At 35.9% G+C, this 22933-nt stretch overlaps 1 protein-coding gene across 1 annotated transcript in view; it reads right to left on the bottom strand.

Annotated features, from left to right (window-relative positions):
- Aff2 (AF4/FMR2 family member 2) overlaps positions 1-22933 on the bottom strand; it is a 599435-nt gene that overhangs the window by 380770 nt on the left and 195732 nt on the right. The window contains exon 3 of the mRNA XM_036174712.1: positions 11197-12054. Within this exon, the coding sequence (XP_036030605.1) occupies positions 11197-12054 (858 nt within the window). The remainder of the gene's footprint in view (positions 1-11196; positions 12055-22933) is intronic.

Raw genomic sequence — 22933 nt, 5'->3', positions numbered from 1 at the left:
AGTTAAAACTTTTTAACTTGTACCATTTTTACACTACTATTGGGTTTTCATTAAATATATTGTTATCTTTCCTTAACAGTGGACATGTATGGTCTTTGCTTTTATATGTATATGGTTATATGATTTACAAGTATATTTACTTTCCTGTGTAAATCATAATGAATCATGCTTTACTTAAAACTCACAAACAAGATCCATTTTCATTAATTTATTCCCAATGTAATATGTCTTTTAATGTTCCAAAGTATTACTATATAATGCATAAAAAATGTTGTGATGGGTTTTCATTACATGTTTCAGAGATGAACCAGTGCTCACAGGTTTGACATAAACAAAACAGCAGCTCTCTCTCCATCCTGTTTACTGTGTGTGTGTGTGGGGGGGGGGGTGTTCATGTGTGTCTGTGCATGAGTATGTGTGTGTGTGTGTGTGTGTGTGTGTGTGTGTGTGTGTGTGTGTATGAGGCATTGGCCTCATCCTTTCAATTTTGTTACACTTTAAAGGGTAATTTCAAGAAAGTTCAAAAACACACAACAGATATGATTTTTCTTCCTACTCTCAAATGGCAGGAAGGTCGAAGTCAAAATATAGATGATAGATGTTTTCTTAATATTCCTAGTCTAGTATGTTTCCAAGAATATACCAAACAAAAAATTAACATGTATATCCTCAAGGTGTGGAAAATGATCAAGTGTCATGATGTACTTGTTACTGAAGCAAGTGTTTTGGGATCAAGTTTCTCCCTGTGTCCTTTAAAGACCTTCCCTAGTAAGAAATATGCAGACTAAAAGCATGACCATGTGTTGCTACTAAGCCAGTAAAATTTGTACAGTTCTTCCAGTATCAAGATTTCCTCATTCCACAAATCAAACCATTATTATTACCTGTCTTGCCACCATTTTCAAGGGCTCACTAAAATGATGACTCAGCATTCTGGACATACTTCTTACATATACTAATAGAATATGATCTTATTTTTAACGTGTTGACTTACTGACTTATTCTTTTTTTCCCCTCTTTTTTTTTTTTGCTTTTTGTTTTTTCAGGACAGGGTTTCTCTGTGTAGTTTTGTTGCCTGTCCTGGATCTCACCCTGTAGACCAGGCTGGCCTCAAACTCACAGAGATCCACATGGCTCTGCCTCCCGAGTGCTGGCATTAAAGGCATGTGCCACCACTGCTCAGCTTTTCTTTTTTTCTTTTAGCTAACTGCCTGTACTTGGGATCAGAGAACTCAAAGTATGATTGTGTAATTAGCTGCCATAAAAGGATTTAGTGAAACCTCATACCCGGCCTCTAGTTTCTTGTTTGCTAATACTGACATTCTCAACTTCCAAAGTCTCCAGGTTTATAATGATTAAAAATAAGAAAGTTAATACACATCAATGAGATAATTTTAACAATTACACATGGGAATAGATAAGGAAAATTAAGCAAGCACATCATGATTAATTTTCCTATATTAGAAAATCACAATTGCAACCCAACAAACTATGGACTCGAAAAATACTGCATATCTAATTATACTCTTTTTTCTAGCTTCCACAACCAAAAATCCATTAGCTGAAACTCAATGACCATATACAGAAATATATCCAAGGGAGTAGAACTAATGCAATATATGAAATAACAATTTATACAAGGTGAAATAAGTCTATACTAACTCCACCAAATTTCAAGAATATGATTTTTTCCTCAGTTTTCCATTAGGTGTGTTGAGCATGAGTCCAATGTCACTCCAATACTTCATTCTAAGTTTGTATCACATGAAGACAGCTTCAGTATAAAGGTGAGAAAGACAAGAAAAGCAATAGTGAAGGTCACAACTATCACTACAACTGGAAGCCTCTATTCCCATGATGTTTAAAGAAATATCTAGCATAATTCATGATGCTTATAAACTACTATAAAATCCTCCTGAAATGAGTTATTAGTTTCTCAGTGGAAAAATCAAAAAAATCATTTGTAGGAAATAAATCCTTCATGGATGCTTAAAAAAATCATTTTTTTTGCAGATAGCTTTACATAAGAAGCACTGTGCAACCATTAATATAACAACATTAAGCCCTATGACATTATGATAGCATAGTGGTAAAAGTAATAAAAGGAGAAATTTGCCTACTTTGAGAAGATCTGAGTATGAAGAAAGGAATCTTGGGTAATGGCACTACTACCCACTGTTTGTGGAACCTCAACATCATTTTATATCTCTCATCTAACTTGCTCTGAATAGCCCATCTAATTAGCTACTTAATCCCATTGAACCAACCTTGAAAGTCTATCTCAGAAATGGACTTAATTCAAATTGCTATGATTTCTGTCCTGGCAAATTTCAAGAGCTTACTCACTTTATCTCCTGTCTCTAATCTTAGTGGCCTTTTCAGGCTTTTGACCCCTTTGTTCCCATTCTCCTGTCAATTCCCTTTAAGACAATATTGACCACGTGCTGTGGAATGACCCTCTTACACTGTAAAGATTTGTTGTTTGAATTGGTTTAATAAAATGCTGATTGGCTGGTAGCTAGGCAGGAAGTATAGGCAGAGAAACAAACTAAGAAAGCTGGGAAGAGGAAGGGTGGAGTGTGGACTCACTAGCCAGATGCAGAGGAAGCAAGATGAGATCACCATACTGAGAAAAGGTATCAAGCCACATGGCTAAACATAGATAAGAATTATGGGTTAATTTCAGTATAAGAGTTAGTTAGTAACAAGCCTGACCTAATGCTCAAACTTTTATAAGTAATATAAGCCTCTGAATGGTTATTCATGAATTGATGGGTGGAAGAGAATCTTCCAGTTACAACACAAGTTCAATCTGATAACTCTAAATGGATTAACATCTTCCCTTATTTCCAGGAAATAACAAAGTGCCCTTGATTCTTCCAGCTATTTTACCTCAGAACGTCTCAAAACTTGCTTTATATCATGAGTTTCCAGCATCATCATCATCAGGCCTTCTTTTAACTTTCTCTGAGCTTGAATCAAGAAAATGTTTTATCCTACTTCAAGACCTAGCATACTAGTTATTTTAAAAAGATTTCTGAAATACCTCAGATACTCTTATACATCCTCTTTGTTCCAAGAGAAGATTAAACACACCATTTTCCCACTTTACTATGACTTTTTTCCCATTTTGTTTCTATATTTCCTTATTTAAACTACCAACCATGAGACATTCTCAAGTCAGGTTTCTAGCTCCTTAGCATAGCAGTTGGCATAAAATAAATGCTTAATAAAAGTTTCTTGAATGAATGAAAACTAATAAAGGGCAAAAGAAAATATGAGATCTTATCAGACTTGTCTTTTAAGGAATCTTTCCAACAGTGCACATGATTCATGGTAGAAGAGTTCAATAAAAAACTTGGAATGTGTTACTGTGCAGTATGTTCTTGGGCAAATTTTGCCAACTAATATTTAAAAGTTTGTTTTTTTTATTCTACGTATATCTGAAAATTATTGTTAATTCAGACTAAAGTCTCTATTGTTAGCCCATCCTACCTATCAAATTTGACTAAGAAGGAAACTTAGATTTTTCTAGCTCACCAAAAATTTGAAGACTACATTTATTCAAATGAATAAGTACAGCCACACAAACACCACCTGTATGCCTCAGTATCCAGGAGAACAGTTTGGTCAGCATCTTGGGCAGGTTTTCATGGAAATCACCTTGGGACTTCTTATAGAAAACTAACCTTTCCAGTAAGCTTTCATGAAGTCCTGGGTGAATACAAGAAATCCTGACACAAAGATCAAAGAATGGTTTTATTTTCAAGCCAGCACCATCTTTTTACCCAGATTCAGAAATCATTATTCATGTGGTAGTCCATATGAATAGTAATCCCTGAAATTATACAATAGGGCATCCAATAGTAACCTTAGAAATAAAATTGTAACACTTTGAAAGTTCCATTATGGCCCCCATTTGAATCAGTGAGCTACCATGATACCTTTATATCATAGGAAGCAGACTCTTTATGCAGTCCATTTCAGGTGATTAAAATACAATTTTCTCTTTCCATCAATACTTGCATTACTCAAAGCCTTAGCTCAACTTCTTTTCATTCTTAAAGCCTTAACTAAGATCTTTTTTCATACTATTATTTCATTCTATACCACCCAAAAACCTAGGTGTTCTTATTTACATATGAATTTTCTGATATAGACAGCCTAACACTTTTCAGCATTCTTTTGTACAGTGAGACTCACCTATTTACAAAAAAATGTCCAAGATGCTGCCTAGTCCTTGCTAAGTGCATTTATCACCCACATATGCTAAACAGTTTGTGAAATTAATGTAGTTGAGGAGTGCAGCATTTGAGAGAAATCTTATCCCCCTCAAATTGCTTGTTTCTATGTCCAAATTTTACTAATCTTTCATTTGCATATAAGGTTTATCTTAATAATATTTGGATTTCATCCATAGAAGTCTTTATTGTTAGCGGTGTTATTTGTGTATACTGCTAAAGTCATCCCACCAAAGTGACAAAAACTCAGTAGCCTGATGAACCAATAAAATGTCCCCAACAACTTGTGTCACATGTTACTCATTTAGAAACATGGCTAAAACACAACTTCTTACCACATTTGTAAATGAAAAACATGTGACTGTAACCTGTAATAACACAAGAAAATCTGTTCCTTCCATATGGTCAACCTCTGACTTTTGAAAAATGAACCTAGCAAGAGAATTTAAACTTAAACTGAATTCAGCTCATTATATCCAGGCTCTAAATGTGCTAACAAAGAAGCTATTTTTAGAGAAGTAACCAATGTATATACATTACTATACTAAATGCCATCAAAGAAATGTCAGTCTGTACCTAGGCTCCAGGTCCAGCATGGCCAGCTCTCTGATTTTAATCAAGTGACCATAGACTTGGTTTCTTTGTAAGTGAAAAGTGAATAATGATCATTTAAGATCCTGTTAGAACTGGGTAAAGTTGAGACATTGTATTACAGCAATAGGCTTTTGCTATTGTCATCCATGCTATAAACTCAATTTGACAATCAAAGCATTCTCTACTTTTAAAATAATGGTTAAATAAACATTATTGTTTTCACAGTAATTACAAACCCTAAACAGACTTACAGCACCTACAAAGAATTTTACAACTCACCTCTAGAACCTTTCATATTTATTATTTGAGTGGAATCAATATGGTTATCTACCTGTCAATTTTTCTTATTCTTTAACACAGGAAGGTAATCCTTTTTTATGGCTATCTCAGAAAGTACTGAACTAATCAATGTATCCAGTGATAACAGGATGATTTGGAACACACATAACAAAGGCTTATCACTTTACTGTATACTGAACCTGTCAAAATAATTTCCTGGACATAATATGAAAATAGATGTTTTCCATCCTCAATTGTTTTAGTGGGTGGTAACAAAAGGATTATAAGGCTATTTGATAAGTCCACAACTTAATACTTTGGGAAGAATGCTGTTGTACTATATATCTATTATTTAAAAGTAGGAGTATAATAATACTGTAGGCTTAATTTCAACTCATTCCCAATGCCAAGCATGATGAGTGGAAAGTAAATATCTCTTAGCTTTGAAAAATGGAATTTTGATATGGCTGACAATTTTTCAGGAACTTGATGGCTACAGTTACTTGTATACAACCTTAGGAAACATAATGATACATGTCAGAAAAAAGTAGGACTTGAAGAAACATGAAAGAGAATGAGCAGCAAACAAAATTGTGTTAATACAAGTGTTTCGGTGTACCACTGTTTGATTAGTTCTGATAAGCAAATGAAGGGAGGAATGGAATGAGGAGCCTACATACACAAGGGAATAGGCTTCCTAGCTTTATCTTAGCAAGACCTTTGAGACATCTCACAGAAGAGTTGCAGCTAGAAAAGAAGAAATGTGATGTCTTTTCTTATAAGGGAGTAGAAAACAAACACAGAAGAGCTCAGAACTTCCTACAGGAATTATAAGGGAAATTAGCTTTTTATAAAATACACCTTAAATTAAAATAGACTTACATCACTTTCCCCCTTTCCTTTCCTTCTTCAGCTCCCTCCCATGCTTCTCACCTTAAAATTTTGATACCCTCTTTTGCTTTGATTATTATGGCTACATATATCTATATGTGTGATTGTTTATATACAAATGTCTAAGCACAACCTACTCTGTTTATTTTGTTGGTGGTATATAAGTGGTTTCAGGGATGACCACATTGTATTGACCAACCAATAAGAGGGCTCATTTTGGCATTTTTTGAGTTAATCAACTACCCATGTAGTCAGGAAAACTGAAGTGTGTAGTATATAATCACATTCTGACTTCCACACTGTCTATATATTCAAAATAAAAATAGTATTTTTAGCCCTATCTCAATACTACAAACCTTTAGTTATAGACAAATGAATCTTTTCCCAGAATATGCCTATCATTTTTTATTATCTTCAATTTTTATATTCCTTTCTCTCCATGTATTACTAATATGAATATATAGGACCTGCCATCCAGATCCATAATTGGATTTATTATTCAAGACCAAGTTCAAAACCTATCTCTCAATCACTCTCTGTGAATCTCTTCCTGGATATTCCAATAAACCAATGTCTTATAAGTTAGTCCAACTATTTTAGCCACATTGTAGGTCTACTCTTCTCAGAACACCTTTCCTAATTACTGAAATATAGCAATATTAAATGACTCCTCTCCCTTCCTTTGTGTCTTCACATAGAACGCAAGGGTATTCTTTGTTATCATTTCAAGAACTCTGCTGGGCCTACTTCATTTAGCGTTAGCAAACCCTAAAATTAGGAAAAATATGAAAAGATGTGTTTGGGGAAATGTGTGTGGGTACCAATAAAAATGAACCAGCTATAAGAATTAATTGAAAAACATGTAATAGCAACCACCAATGTGTGAATACAGAGCATTCTGGATTCTACACATATATGCACACATCCTGAATATGTAAGACCATACAAAGTGTATCTATTCCTTTCTTGTAAGGTCGATATTAGGCCACCTCTAGCTGAGGCTGAATCCTTATTTACTTCCATAAGAATAGATAATAATCACATGCTGCACATCCAGTGAAAACACATTGCATGTGTTATAGACAGCACTTTTGTGGACTTTTAATATTCAGTAGAGCTACCTATCTTATTTCCATATACCTGGAAGATACCACCAGATTATCAGTGGTAAGAATCCAGCATTCTCTACAGTACTCACAGAAGGGAGGAGAGTTTACCATTTACTATGTGATAACTAACACTAATTATACTTACAGTGCTAACTTACTGTGCTCACCATACAAGGTCTAAAAAAAAGGCAAAATTATAAATGTGAACACAATTTTATAGCTAAGTGACAAAAACTAGTCAGTCATCAAAATATATCAGTTCCATTAAACTTTTGTACAAGGCTCCTGGTTTTGAAGCAACTGGAGCCTTAGTCAACCTTAAATCACAGTCAACATTAGCCTGTGAAGCAAATGACCCTTTAGGATGATGTCACTATATATTTTTCAAAGATTATTTGAGGCCGTTAATATGATATACTGGATCTCCCATTTGTAAACATCACCAATTAGAAATTGAAATTGCAACAAAATGCAAAGCTATCCAAACCAGCATATTTTCATCATAATGCAAAAAGAAAAACAAAAACAAAATAAAAACAATAAAATGAAACATTTGTAATAGAATCATGTATAAATAAATAAATAAATTTCTGTTTATTCACAATTTCATTTTTAAGAAAACAACTTTAAGTTTCCACTGGGCATGAATAAAACTTTTACTGTTTTCAGATTCAGTTTCTAAAAAGTACTTCTGGACACAACTACATAGTACATTACTCTTATTTAGTGGCATGCAATGTTAAATAATTAGCACTATGTTTTTAAACAAAAAATTATTTGCTTCAATTCAACAGCTGACCTTTTGCCATAAAAGTTGGTTGGACTTTTGATCTTCTTACTGTGGTATAGAAATTATAAGAAGAAGCAAGGAAAGTTTTCAAGAATGAGAAATATAAATTCCCCCAATAAGTATAGAGCTAAATTAACATGGCAGAGAGAGAGAGAGAGAGAGAGAGAGAGAGAGAGAGAAAGTTTTAACAATAAATTTAACTTCTGAGTATGTGAAGATTATCATATCTGATTATTTTTATGTTTGAGTGGTATCTGTTTTCTGGTCATTTAATTTTTCCTGCTCCCTAACCAGGGCAAATAAATTTCACTAACACATGGCAGCTTCCTGTCACTAGAGCCAGGGAAAGAATACAAATGCTTAGAGAAATACTGGGATTGCTCTGTAGATAAGCCTCTAGGGTAATAATTCAAAGAAATACTGCAACCCATTAAAGATAGCTGTACTGACTAGGGACCCAGAACCCAGTGCCTAAAATTCTTGGCACCCTGCACTGGGGCTCAATTCTAATGCTAAGTGCTCTTGAGAAGTGCATCAAGATTTAATAGGGTGAATTTTCAGACTTGGTCAGAGTTTTAGCCACATAAATTCCATTAAGTTCAAGCTCCATAATGCTCCACCCTGTCTATATTTATGCCTACATTCCAATCTACACCCTTCTAAGCTCTCTCTTGGCCTCTCTAATGTCTCAATTTCTTTCCTCCTATTTTTGGTTTAAACATTGCCCCTCAAATCTGTTTCTTCCCTTTGGTTTTAGGTTCCTAAGCTTCACTCTCCCCCTGTTTGAAATCCTTTGAGACCTCTATTTTAAAATAAAGACTCTTTTCACTGATCTCCTGTTATGACTTTATTTTACCTGACCCATTTTCTGGACAAAACTCTACCAAAGTCAGTTTGAACCAATGCTCCTTGGATAATCATATCCAGAGAAAATGACAGCACACTCAGACACTCTTTGAAAATATACATCTCATTGGTATATTGGAGAATTGAGGAAAAACCATGAAGTCATTTCTGAAACTGGGTCAGCCATTTTTGTGAATGTATAAGAGAGGATTACAACAGAATGGATCTCATTGGATAGGTGACCTATCTGTCTGTTAATGAGCTATGAAATAGCCTATCAGACTGATTTATGCAGTATTTCTACTTGTAGTTCAGTCCTGAGTGGTGTCACTGTTACATAAGGAGAGAATAGTAATAGATACTAAGACAAGGGAAGGTTCAAATGACATTCCAATTTCCTATTATCCTCTTCTTTCATGAAATGTACATACTTGGTTTTTATATTAAAACCTAGTATTAAGACATGCAGTAGAAATTAAGTTTTAAGATTACTTGATGACTACATAATAGAATAGAGTAAGAAGCAGTCAGAAAAAGAAAAACATAATTACATACAGCTGAGTGTAACTAGAGTTTTTCTGTTCCTGCCTGGCCCACTCTCAGGACAAATCTCTCTCACCTGCCAGTCCCACAGCCACTTAGACCCAAACCTGTAAACACACAGAGACTTATATTGCTTATAAATTGTATGGCCATGGCAGATTTGTTGTTATCTAGTTCTTATATCTTAAATAAACCCATTTCTATTAGTCTATAAGTTGCCACATGGCTTGTGGCTTACTGGTATCTTAACATCTGCTTCTCAGCATGACAGCTGGCAGCATCTCCCTCCTCAGCCTTTGACTTCCCAGAATTCTCCTCTCTCCTTGTCTTGCCTATACTTCCTGCCTGGCTACTGGCCAATCAGCATTTTATTTATATAGAGTGATAGCCACAGCAGCTGAGCATGATTATTATTATTTTTTTATATATACTAAACCATGGCCATTGTTCAAGAAAGGAAAAATGAAGTCAAAGTGTGAAGAGGCTCAAACACAGAACTAAGAATACTAGACTTTTCTCTGAAAGTAATGACAATGCAGTGAAGAATCAGAGGAAGAGACTGACATGTATACAGAGAAGATGGTCTGGAAGGGATGTGAGAAAGGAATGAGGCGGCCAGTTATGAAAGGCTACAGCAATCCACAGACAAAGGCACTGAGTGTAGAGAAGTGGGGGCAGATGAAAGAGATACTTAGGTACACGTTTGACAAGACTTCATGAGTTATAATCCCAAAACCAAATCACCTTAAAATGAGACAATATCAAATCATAAGTCAACAAAATACAAACAACTGCCATAGGCCTCTCTTGCTTTGTGTTTGTATTATTCACCAAAGTCACCATCACCATATCTACTGAGAATGAGAAAAGAAGAAATACTTAAGGGCTTACTGGAACAAACTTCAGTAAGTTAGACTACACTGACTCAGAACATCTATTAATTCAGACTGCTGGCCTATAACTCTGATTGATTAAGAATGTTAATATATTTTCTCAAGCTTCTAGTTACCAGTTACAGAAATCCAACATAAAGGTAGTGGCTTCTTAGAAACCATCTGCTTGAAAGGACAGTGGATAGTTATTTACATGAGGGGTATCTCTGGGACAGCCTCATATATGTCCTCCACTCAGTATCCATAAGATCTGTCATAATCATTATCTATTTATTTGTTTGTGAGAGGCTATAGATCCACTAGACTTACCTTTCAAAGGTGTTCCTGAGATAGAAAAACTATTTAGTCATTTTAAACATAGTGTGACTTGATTGGACATTATCTTTCACTTTTACAGAAAGGATGGATGTAGTATTAAAGGGCTATGTACGCATCTGTGGACGAAAGTAGGAACAAAAGGAAGACTGTGAGATATGGAAGATATTAATACCTTGCCAAAGAATACCCCTGAAAACACACTGAAGACACTAAAGGAGAGTTTTCAATGCCTTGTTGAACTAGGCACTGAGTGTAGTTGTGTGTGTTTGTATTTGGAACACTTTGGAAGTAGAGGTAGAAGGATCAGGAGGTCTGGCTCATTCTATCTTACTTTGTGAATTTGATGTCAGCCTGGTCTATGTGGGTTCTTTTGCAAAGAAGAAAAAATTAATGCATTTAATCTAGAGAATGCTTTCATTTTGTACATAAGTTCACTACAAGATAATTTTCTATAATAATTTTATAACTACACTATTTCATTCACTCAATCAGCTATTTTGGTATTAAAAATTATGGAGACTTAACTGTATTTGCAGTGTTACTCATTTTTGTCACAAATTACCACAGACCAAGAATCAAACTCACCTTGAAGAGATGCATGAATACAGTGCAAAAGATAAATGAGTTGCTTAGGGAGTAGTAACAGTGAATAGAAAAACCAACCACAAAATAAAACCTTAAAAATTACTTACTTCACTTGTTTGCAGGATTGTGAATTTCGGCAGTTTAGTCTTTGAACTGGTTGTACTGGGTTTCCCATCCAACAGTGATCCAAAGGAGAGGTTTCCAAAGCTGTTCTCAAATTCAATGGAAGGCTTCAGTGTTGGAGAGATGTCAGTTGCCTGGTCCTGCCCATCCATGGGCCTTACATATGCAGTTGGCTTTTGTTGCCCCATGCTTGTTTTGCAGTAAAGCCCTGGTGGGAAGGTCGGGACTGAAAGGCCACTGCTGGGTGCTAATAAAGAGGAGGCAACTAGGGGAGACCCAGGTGTTTGCACTGTAAATTCAGATTCTTCTGGTGAGTTAGACTGAAAGATTTCTTTGAAAGCATCTTCTCCAGACTTGGTGTTATTATCTTCCTTTGCAGATGGATTTGATTTTTCAACTGTACCACTTTGGGTTTGCTCAGCTGGGTAAACAAAGAAGTCTTCTAGTCGGGTGTGAGGTGGATCCTGTGAGGATGTCTGCATCTGGTTTGACTGACTACTGACCTGGCTTGGTTGTCCAGGGCTAGTGTTGTGACTATCTCGTGGCCACTCAGGTTTTGATTTTCTGTTGCTGTGTATTAGTGTGGAATTCAGTATCACCACTGAAGGTGGAGGCATTGGTGCTGAGGAGTGAGTATTCTCCTGGTGAGATGGGATTATTCGATTCTTTTGTTCTGGATAAAAGCTTGCTTCACTTTTGCTGATAGGCGTTTGGGGCACAGAATTCTTCGGAATGCCCACCAGATGATTCTGATTGGAATGGTTAGTTAGTAGATCCGTCATTTCATCGTAACTTCCAAGAGTGTTCTGGACTCGGTTAGCAAGGGCATCCCCTTTGTTTGTCTAAAATAACAAAAAGATGGGGGTGGGAGGAGAGATGAATAGGTGTCTGTTTTCTAACATTAATGCTTCAAATACATGTCTTATATAGACTAAAAGAGTTCCTTAATATTACAATACTCTCACATAGTTTCACAGATTTATGTGCTATGCAAGAAAAAAATATTAAAATGTTTTTGGATTCTAATACAATTCTTCACAGATCTTCAATGGACAATTATCATCTTCATATAGAGACAAAAAAACACAACAACAAAATGAAACAAAACAAAAAACCCAAGATAGCTGAAGCAATACTGAATAAAAAAGGAACTTCTGGAGGTATCACCATAACTGATTTCAAGTTATACTACAGAGCTATAGTAACAAAAACAGCATGATATTGGTACAAAAACAAGCACATTGATCATTGCAATTTAATTGAAGCCTGAGACATAAATGCATACACCTATAGACACCTGTTTTTTTTTTTTTTTTTTGTAAAGAAGCCAGAAATACAAACAAGATAAAAGCCACCATCTTCAACAAATTGTGGTGGTCAAACTGGTCAACTGAACATAGAAGAATCCAAACACATCCATATTTGAAACTGTACAAAACTCAAATCCAAGTGGGTCAAAGACCTCTACAAAATCCAGATATACACCGAGTGGTGATGGCGCACGCCTTTAATCCCAGCACTCGGGAGGCAGAGGCAGGCAGATCTCTGTGAGTTAGAGGCCAGCCTGGGATACGAAGTGAGTTCCAGGAAAGGTGCGAAGCTACACAGAGAAACCCTGTTTCAAAAAACAACAACAAAAACAGATACACTGAAACTGATAGAAGAGAAAGTGGTGACTATCCTTGAACTCATGGGAACAGGAAAATAATTTCTGAACAGAGCACATCATTAGCACAAGCACTAAGATAAAAAATAAAGAAATGTGACCTCATGAAACTTATAAACTGCACAGCAAAGGACACTGCCATTCAGAAAAGTGGCAGGCTACAGAATAGGAAAAGATTTTTTTTACCAACTATGCATCTGATAGAGGGCTAGTAACCAAAATGTATAAAGACTTAAAAAAAAAAAACTTTATATCGAGAAAACAACCTAATTTAAAAATGAGGTAGAGATCTAAACAAGGTTTTCAAGAGGAAACTCAAATGGATAAGAAACAAAGAAATGTTTAATGTCCTTAGCCATCTGGGAAATGCAAAATCAAAACTACATTGAGATTTCATTTTCCGCCTGTGCAAATAGCTAAGATAATAAAAACAAGTGGCAGCTCATTCTGGTAAGGATGTGCAGTAAGGGAAACACCCTTCCATTGCTGGTAGAAGTGCAAACTTTTACAGCCATTATAGAAATCAATGTGTGTTTCCTCAGAAAGATAGGAATCGATCTACCTTAAGATCTAGCTATATCACTCTTGGACATATAACTAAAAGAAGCTTTATCCTACCACAGAGACATTTGCTCAACCATTTTCATTGCTGTTCTATTCATAATAGCCAGACATTTGAAACAACCTAGATGTCTCAATAGAAGAATGGATAAAGATAATATGGTACATTTTCGCAATGGAGTATTACTCAGCTGATAAAATGAAATCATAAAATCCATTAGTAAATGGAAAGAATTAGAAAAAATCATCCAAAGTGAGGTAACCCAGACATATATGATATATATTCACTTATATGTAGATATTATCTATTAAGTCAATGACCAAGCTACAGTCTATACAATCACAGAGGTTAGATATAGAGTAAAGTACTTGGAGGGACATATAGAAAGGGAAGTAGAAGAGATAGATATAGATGGGTGAAGGGAAGGAGTAGAATGGGAGGATCAATTATAGAGAGGGACGGAAGAGGAGGACAAGGGTGGGAATATAGGAAGAGACAGCTAAAACTAAGGGCCATTTGAAGGATAGTATGGAAACCTAATACAGTAGAAGCATCCTAATATATAAAAATTACCAAGTAATGGGAGATACAGAGACTCACTGGACATCTCATGCTACCAAATGAAACTTCTAGGACCAGAATCAGGTTTTATCTGAGTTACTGACCAAGGGAGTCCTACTGGAATCCCCCAAACAATCCAGGATGTTTCTAAGACTATAGGTTTCCTTTAACAAAGTGGTTGCAAGGTCCCATAGCTGAAGACAAGACCTACACAACCTATTGAATATGGAGAAGATATGCTGGTGCCTACATATACCCTTTAAATCTAAGAACCAGCATCTTTGGTATAGGGAGGTACTATCCATGCTACCAAAGAAGAGACTTAAATAGCAACATATACACAGGCCCTTTTATCTACAATGGTGTCCTGCCTGCAAAATATGCTGGTGCAGTGGTGGAACAATGTTTGTTGGAGTAACCATCCCATATCTAATTTGACTGAAGGTCTACTTCATCAGAAGAGCCCGTACCTGATACTGCTTGAGTGACAAAGAACCCGAGACTAGATAGCTCAGGGCTCTATGGTAAAACTAGACACTACTATTCTTAAAAAAAGTAGCAATAAAATTACTTCTAATAGCGTTCTTCATATTCATATGCTAGTATCATAGTCATCCTCAGAGAAACTTTCTCCCACAGCAGATGGCGACAAATACAGAGAAACCACAGCTAGACATTATGCTGAGAATGAGAAACCTTGGAACACTTTTTAACCTTAAAATCTTCATCAAATTCCTCCCCTTAGGGTTCTGGGAACCTTGAAAAGGAGGTGGTTAAAAGAGTGTAAAAAGCCAGAGGAATGGGGCATGTGAAGGAAACAAGGCCCTCTAATTCAACAAGATTGACATACATGTGAAAGAAGCATGTACAGAGCCTGCACAGGTCTGCACCAGATGGGATCCTAGAGCTGAGGAAAGAAGTAGACACAAGTCCCTATCCTTAATCCAGAAGAAATCCCCAATTGATAACCATTTTCAAATGAGAATTTAGTTTTCTATAAGGAGTCTCGCTGGGGAAACAAACTACTCTTAAGGGTAGGCTGCATGTCCAGCAGTAGGTGGGCAACAGAAAAAGAATTCAAAGACATCATAGGAGATTCTTCATCTCATGATGTCATGTCAGAACCTTTTCTATATTAATTACAAATTATATATACATTTCTTCTCTCATTTTTTACCCTACTGGTCCTTTATGTATATACTATGACTTTCAGTGTAAGTTTTTTTTTTTTTTATTGGATTCCTGAATGTGCAAATGAGTGGGTCTCTGTTTCTGTGCCTTTTCTTGGGCTGTGACGGCCGGTTTCCCGACTTCCTCCCAGGGCGGAGCCCTGGGTTGTTTACCACATCGGCTCTCCTGCTCAGATGGCGCTGACTTCCTCCTAGGGCGGAGCCCTGGGTTGTTTACCAAGTCGGCTCTCCCGTTCAACTCCGCCCAATAACAGCAATGCACCAATCCCAATCCGCCTAGTGTATCAGGCCAGCAGAGCACGCCCACATCCTGCATAAAAAGCCCGTCAACTGCCGTGGTCGGGGCCCCTCACCTCCAGCTCTCCCTCAACCAAGCAGCGCTTCAATAAACCGTGATTGGAGAAGAATCCTTCTTCGTTTTGCCTAATATGATGTGTTTGTTTTTGTTTTATTATATTTCATTATTAACACTTAGACATCTGGTTGTTTTCTAATGAGAGAAAGAAAAGGGGTGTATCCAGATGGAAGAGTTGGTGGGGAGGAACTGGGAAGAGTAGAGGGAGGGAAAATCATAATCAAGATATATTATGTGAGAAAATATATATATATATATATATATATATATATTTTCAATAAAAAGTGGGTGGCTGGAATTAGTAGAGATGATGAATTACTGTGGAATAATGCTTTTGTAGACTGGTTTAATAAAACACTTATTGGCCAGTAGCCAGGCCAGAAGTATAGGCAGGATAAGCAGACAAGGAATATTCTGGGAAGAGGAATGCTGAGTCAGGAGATGCCAGCCCACTGTCCAGCAAGTAATGACACACAGGTAAAGCCATGGAACACATGGCAATACATAGATTAATAGTTATGGGCTAATTTAAGATATAAGAGCTAGTTAACAAAAATCTTGGGCCATGACCATGCACTTATAATTAATATAAGCCTCTTTGTGTATACTTGGGGAACATGAGTGGGAGAGATTTGTCCCAACCACTGGATATCTGGGTCACAGGAAAACTTCCAGCTATAATACAGTTCTCTGATTAAAAGGAATTAGATTCATGTTAGGCATAAGCTAACTCAATTAGATGTTGTTTAATCCCATGCCTTCTTTAAAGTTTGTGTAGTGGGGATAACACAATTTAACTGATTTCTCTATCAAACAGGCTTGGCATTTTATGGTATAAATTGTTGCAATGTGTCAGAAAATGTGTACAAATCAAGCATTCCTTGTAATCCCACACCAGTAAGAATACAGTTTTAATCATAATGTACATTATAACAGTTCATCTCATCTAAGAATTAGTATTTTACTTTGCAAAACTACTGACATCACCTTAAAATTATCTCCCAGTAAACATGTTTAAGGTAGGACATGGAGAAAACTAATCATTCATTGTAGCTAAAAGTTTTCCTGTGTCTTGCCTGGCCTACAGTCGGGACAAATCTTTATCACCCACCAGTCCCGTAGCTGCTGGGACCCAAATAAACACACATAGGCTAATATTATTTTTAAAATGTGGCCATGCCAGGCTTCTTGTTATCTAGTTCTTATATCTTAAATTAACCCATTTCTATAAATCTATACTTTGGCTTGTGGCTTACTGGTACATTTACATCTTGCTTCTTCTGGTGGGGTACTAATAGTGTCTCTTTGCTCTGTCTTTCTCTTCCCTCTCTCTCTAGTTGGAATGTCCTGCTTAATCTTATTCTGCCTCACCATTGGCCAAACAGCTTTATTTATCAACCAATCACAGCAACACACATTCACAGCATACAAAACACTCCACAGCACATCCCCATTTCTGTCTAATAAAAAAGGAAGGTTTTAATTTTAACAAATTAAAATTACATATAATAGAACAGTTATCAAGCAAGAATTACAGTTACAGCATCTAGTCTATTCATATTAGGCAAAATTAAAGAAAATATACTATCTATCCTATACTTGTGAGTTTAAGGTTTCATATCTAATTTATCTTTTTCATAACCAAGGAAAATTATAATTATAACTATCTGGTCTTAAACTCCATCAAAGACCCCAGAAGGATATAATATTACCTAAGTAAACAGGAAATGCATTGTAAGCAACTTCCAAATTTTTGGAAATGACAGACACAGCTGGCTGCCTGGACAGTCACCCAAAGTTCTTCTGCAATTTTAGGGCATCCATTTTTAGCCCATAGGACTAGAGTCTCTCAGTCACTTTTCTCTGTGTCCTGTAGAATGTCTGGCAGTTTCTTCTGTGAAGAATAACTTTTGCCATGTAAAAGGCAAGCACAATATGGCACCATTGCTGAAGTGGCTTTGCAATCCGGAAAAGGTACACAATATAAATTACTGGTGCTTACCTACATATTCTGGGGGCAACTGTGTTTACACATTGATGATTCATATTCATTTACTTTGAAAGGATACAATTGTTCATCAATAGTAACTCAAGCTCTTCTGTGTCATTGGAGTGAGTTAGAAAATTTTATTCAAGAATTTAAATTGTTGCTTAAGTAAATCAAAACAAAGCTATTTTTTCAAAAACAATGTTAGCCTAATGTGTAAGAGTAACAGAGACAATCAAATAAATCTATGGACAATCAACAGCCCAATTCTACCATCCCTTGTAGGATATGCTAATCTTATAAAAATGTCAGATTTTTTTATAAAATAATTAGGCTCTTGCATGTATTTTTACAATGATGAAACAAAGCTTCCATGAATAAAAATATGATGGGTATCTGAATAACTGGAAATAATTTTGATAAAATTTAGTTGTTAATTCTCCAAATTGATTCACTTTATATCTAAATAGGTTATCAATACAAGTTTCTGAATTCAGAAAAGCAAAAACTTTCTCTGTGCCTAGTTTGTACTATTCTGGCCCCATATATTACAAAGAGAACAAGCTGTCATTATCCCTGGAGCCACCTGGCAACTGGGCCATTAGTTAGGGAAGGCCCCATATTATGTGGTCTTTATGTCACACAAGTCGTAAGCATGTTCTTTACATACAAGAATAGAAAGTGTGTGCCTTCTCCTTGGTACATGCTCCAGAAAAGATAAATGTTAAATATGCAAGATACTTCACGTGCCTCAGCACTTACTGGTATCCTAGGCTACACAGGTCGTATACTTATTCAAGTCTCAGGTCTTAGATATAGGACTCTTTCAGTCTTTGTATGTGAAGATGGGAGAACATAGAGACTGAAGTATTAGAAATGGATGAAATCACCAAGGAAATGAAAAAAAAAGAGAAGATTGGGCTCAAGCAAAACACCTGGTATAGATGCACTTTAATAGACTGGGAAAAGAAAAGCAGCCAGGAAAGGATGCCAAAAAGGAATAATCAGAGAAAGAGAATCAAACTAGAAACCTTGGCCTCATTATTAGAATAATCTACCCATATTTAATTCATACTATGTGCTAATTCATAGACACTTGCAAAAAATTAGGACAGTTAGAAAAATATGAATTTCAAAGATTGTACCAAAATATGCTAAATATATGCTGGGGGATTTCTGTGAGGGATGGAGATCTTTAGATATTGAATAAATGTATGTCTGTTTTAGTTTGCTTACCCTTGAGAACACCTTATATTGCATCATATGCAACCTTAGTACTGAAGTAGTGATTAAAAAAGTAACATTCTGCATAATTCTCAGTAGAATAATGGCCCCGTTTTCAGGAGCACATTTGAAAGGCATATTTAAAAGACATAGATGGATAAAAATCATTTTTATTCCCTAGGTTTACCATTTTAATGGAAGAAACCACTTTTTATCAAAGACAAGAAGAAACTCTTTGCATATAGCAATTTCCTTCAACTGACTTACACAATGAACCATTTTGACAACAGCCAAAGTCATTCTGCCTATTCAATTCTTTAATTAAAAAAAAAAAAGAAATTTCATTGCCTTAGGGCACCACCAAGAATTTGGTGGACATCTGAAACATATCCACAGCTGTTCTGGTCCCTGAAAAATATTTATCTCAAGTCATATGACTGCTCCAAAAATAGATACCTGTCTATTGTCAAGGATCTGACCCTATCAGCAGAAACAAAGTTATTTAATTTCCCACTTGAAATATCCTCATTGTGTTTAATGAATTTTGTGGCATCAAATTTCTACAAAATCATAACCTTATCCCTTTCCACTATAGATACCAACACAATAATAACTCTTGCCCTGAAAAGGTATTGCCCCCTCTCTGGGTCCATACCATAAGGATCTAAATACCTTATATCTCACTTGCTTAAAAACAAGCTAGTAAAATGTTTTATTTTGTTGTTATTTTGATGGTATGTAGAAGATACATATCTTTTTTCTTGGTAGGAGGAAGTTTTCCTAATTCTTTATGTCTATTCATTAATATATACCTATTACAATTGCCTTAGTTTCTAAGGCATGCTAACACTTTTTTTTTAAGACTCAAGTTTTAAAACATGGTTTAAACAAGGAGATATTCTAACCTGGCTAGTGTTGACCAATATGATGCTAAAAATAATGGAAAATTAAAAATTTTCTGAATAAGACCAGAAATTAACATCATAAATATAAGTTTGCTACTTTTATGAATTCTAATGTAAATATCTGATATGTAGGATTGTAGATGTAAGAGTCTTATTAAATAAGAAACACAGAGCCAACTGCAGAGTTAAAAGCCCAAGAGGTCAGAACAATAGCTAAGAGCTAAAAACCCTTTCTTACCCTCACTGCCGCTGGTATCCTTCCCCTCAGGAAAGAAGCCTACTTCCTGTGTGTCTGTCCTTTTATTAACTTTGTGTTCTGCCATCTCATTGGAGGTAAACCCAACCACATGACCTCCTCATCACTGCCTGTCTATACAGACCTCCAGGTCTTCTATGGTTGGTATTGAGATTAAAGGTGTGTGTCTCCATGATGGCTGTATCCTTGAACAAATAGAGATCCCCCTAGCTTTGCCTTCCAAGTGCTGGGATTAAAGGTGAGGGCCACCACTGCCCAGCTTCTGCTATGGCTTGCTATTAACTCTGACCTTCAGGCAACTTTTTTTATTAACATACAAATAAAATCATATTTCAGTACAAATAAAATATCACCATATAGGATGGCCTTAGGCAAATCCTGTGAAAGGGGTTGTTCAATGCTCAAAGGGGTCATAACCCACAGGTTGAGAATCACTGGTCTAGCATAATATTAAATTCTCAACAAATTGTTGCAGAACTGAATAGAAAATAATTTTATCCCATACTGTTCCTATATCAAAAGAAAGAATATGTAATAACTTGAAGTAAATGATACAGCTATAGAAAGACAAATGGCATGTTAACTTGGTTATTCTTGATTGAACAATAGGTTGAAGTTTTTGAAGTTTATGATAGTAAGTAAATAAAAAAGTCTATAGGTTAATGAATTATCTTTATCTTATGAAAAGCAGAATGTCACCTTAGACCAGTAAGTGAACCAACCATACGCTTGGTGTTAAAATGTGAAAAAGAATTTCTCTCATTGTTCACCTGTAAGAAATGTAATTTAATTAATTGAGAAAATATTGTTCAGCACAGATTTTTCTAGAAGATACTTGGGCATTCCTCATATACATTGTTTTCTATTATGAATACTAAAAACAATGAGCATTATATTAAAGTCTAATTCAGTGAAAGTAAGTCTACATTTCAAATTAGGGGCTATACTAATATAGTCAGAGTCTGTAGCTTTCCTATACACATAGAGGATAGAGGTGAAGCAGTGATAACCTATAGGAATGGAGGGTCATCATCTCTCTTAGACTAACTTCCTCAGAGAGCAATTTTCTCAGAAGGCCTCATGACAGGAATTACATAGCAGATAATTTAAGGTTGCATTTGCTATCCAAGCTTTCTGAGTTGAAGACTGAAGGAAGATCCACATGCTTTGATTGCTGTGGATACAAGTAGGAAATACTGTCTTCATTCTTATGACAAATACTGGTAAGTTCAAAATACTTATGAGTCAAAGTTAGGCACAGACACATAAGCATAGACATATACCCTCAAAAAATCTAATTGGTCTTTTATTTGTTTATTTTGTATTTTTACTTTTGCGGGGTTTTTTTTTGTGTGTGTGTTTCTTGGTTTCTTATTTGTTTTTATTTTTGAAAGAGAGAGAACATAAAATTGAGTGGATAGAAAAGTAGGTGATTTAGAATTAATTGGTTCAAGAGAAAATGATCAAATTATTATATAACATTTTTCATTAAAATAGAAATAATAGCTAGGCAGTGATGGTGCATGACTTTAACCCCAGCACATTGGAGGCAGAGGCAAGTGGATCTTTGAGTTTGAGGCCAGCCTGTTCTACAGAGTTCCAGAACAGTCAGTGGCTACAAGGAGAAATTTCATCTGAAAAAGCCAATAATAATAATAACAATAATAATAATAATAATAATAATAATGTAAAGTTAAATAAACAAACAAATAAAAAACCAGAGGAAATTATGAGCCAAAAAAAAAGGAAAAGAACTTCCTACCATAGACAGAAAATCATACTAAACTGGATACAAGCCTAATGCCACAATGCATGAAAATATGAAGTTGCAAAGGAGCCACCTAACTACTTAGAGTTAAAATTCCTAAAAAATCATAGATTCAATGTGGATACATGTGGTTGATATATTGTGTACCTCAATAAACTTATCTAGGGGTCAGAGAATAGAACAGCTATAATATTAAACATAGATGTTATGCAGTGGTAGCACACACCTTTAATCCGAGCATTCCAGAGGCAGAGATCCATCTGAATCTCTGTGAGTTCAAAGCCACACTGGAAACAGCCAGACATGGTGACTCATACCTTTAATCCCAGGAAGTGATGGCAGAAAGCAGAAAGATATATAAGGCATGAAGACCCAGGAACTAGAGCCTGGATAAGCTTTTAGACTTTTAGCAGAAGTTTAGGTGAGATCAATTTGGATGAGGACTCAAAGGCTTCCAGTCTGAGGAAACAGGATCAGCTGAGGAACTGGCAAAGTGAGGTGGCTGTGGCTTGTTCTGCTTCTCTGATCTTCCAGTGTTCACCCCAATACAAGTCTCTGGGTTTGTTCTTATTAATAAGACCATTTGAGATTCATGATACATCTGGCACCTAACATTTGTGGTACAAATTCTTGAAAAAGCTACTTGCATGTGGCCTTCCGGGCCCCAGCTCAGACCCGAGCTACACATTGCCAGTTGTGGTGGCACACACTGGTTGGATTTACTGAAAGAGGCAAAGGCAGGAGTATCCTGAGTTTGAGGATGCCATAGGAGGCTTGCTAAGGAGAAGCTTTGGCAGGAGCTGAGACACAAACAGTGGCGGTGGGACCGTGGAGGCAGGGGCTGCTGCTCCTCATCATGTTGGTGACTCTGGTGATGATGCTACCTGAAATGAAGGTTTTACTGCTGCTTGTTCAAAGAAGAATTTCCAGGACCATCATGTTACACAATAGCAGAGGAACAGTCAGTTTGGAAATGTTTGGCAAGACAAATGGTGTGGAGAAATTGTGAAGATTTTCTCTTATAGGGAAGAATGTTCATGGTTCCAGAAGACAGACATTTATCAGACTGTGATTACTCTAAACCACATTGGAGGCACAAAAATATATATATATTGAAAAAAGATATATAGAAATGATAGAAAAGAGGGTAGATTATTGAATATACTAGGACAAATAAAGAGAAGATATAGATATGATATAGACAAAAAGGTAGATTATTGAATCTACTTTTAAAAAGACAATTACTA

The sequence above is a fragment of the Onychomys torridus genome, chromosome X (assembly GCF_903995425.1).
Source record: "Onychomys torridus chromosome X, mOncTor1.1, whole genome shotgun sequence".
In the NCBI taxonomy this organism is placed as follows: Eukaryota; Metazoa; Chordata; class Mammalia; order Rodentia; family Cricetidae; genus Onychomys; species Onychomys torridus.
The sequence above is the reverse complement of the archived record's forward strand: the minus strand, read 5'-3'. Positions and strand labels throughout refer to the sequence as shown.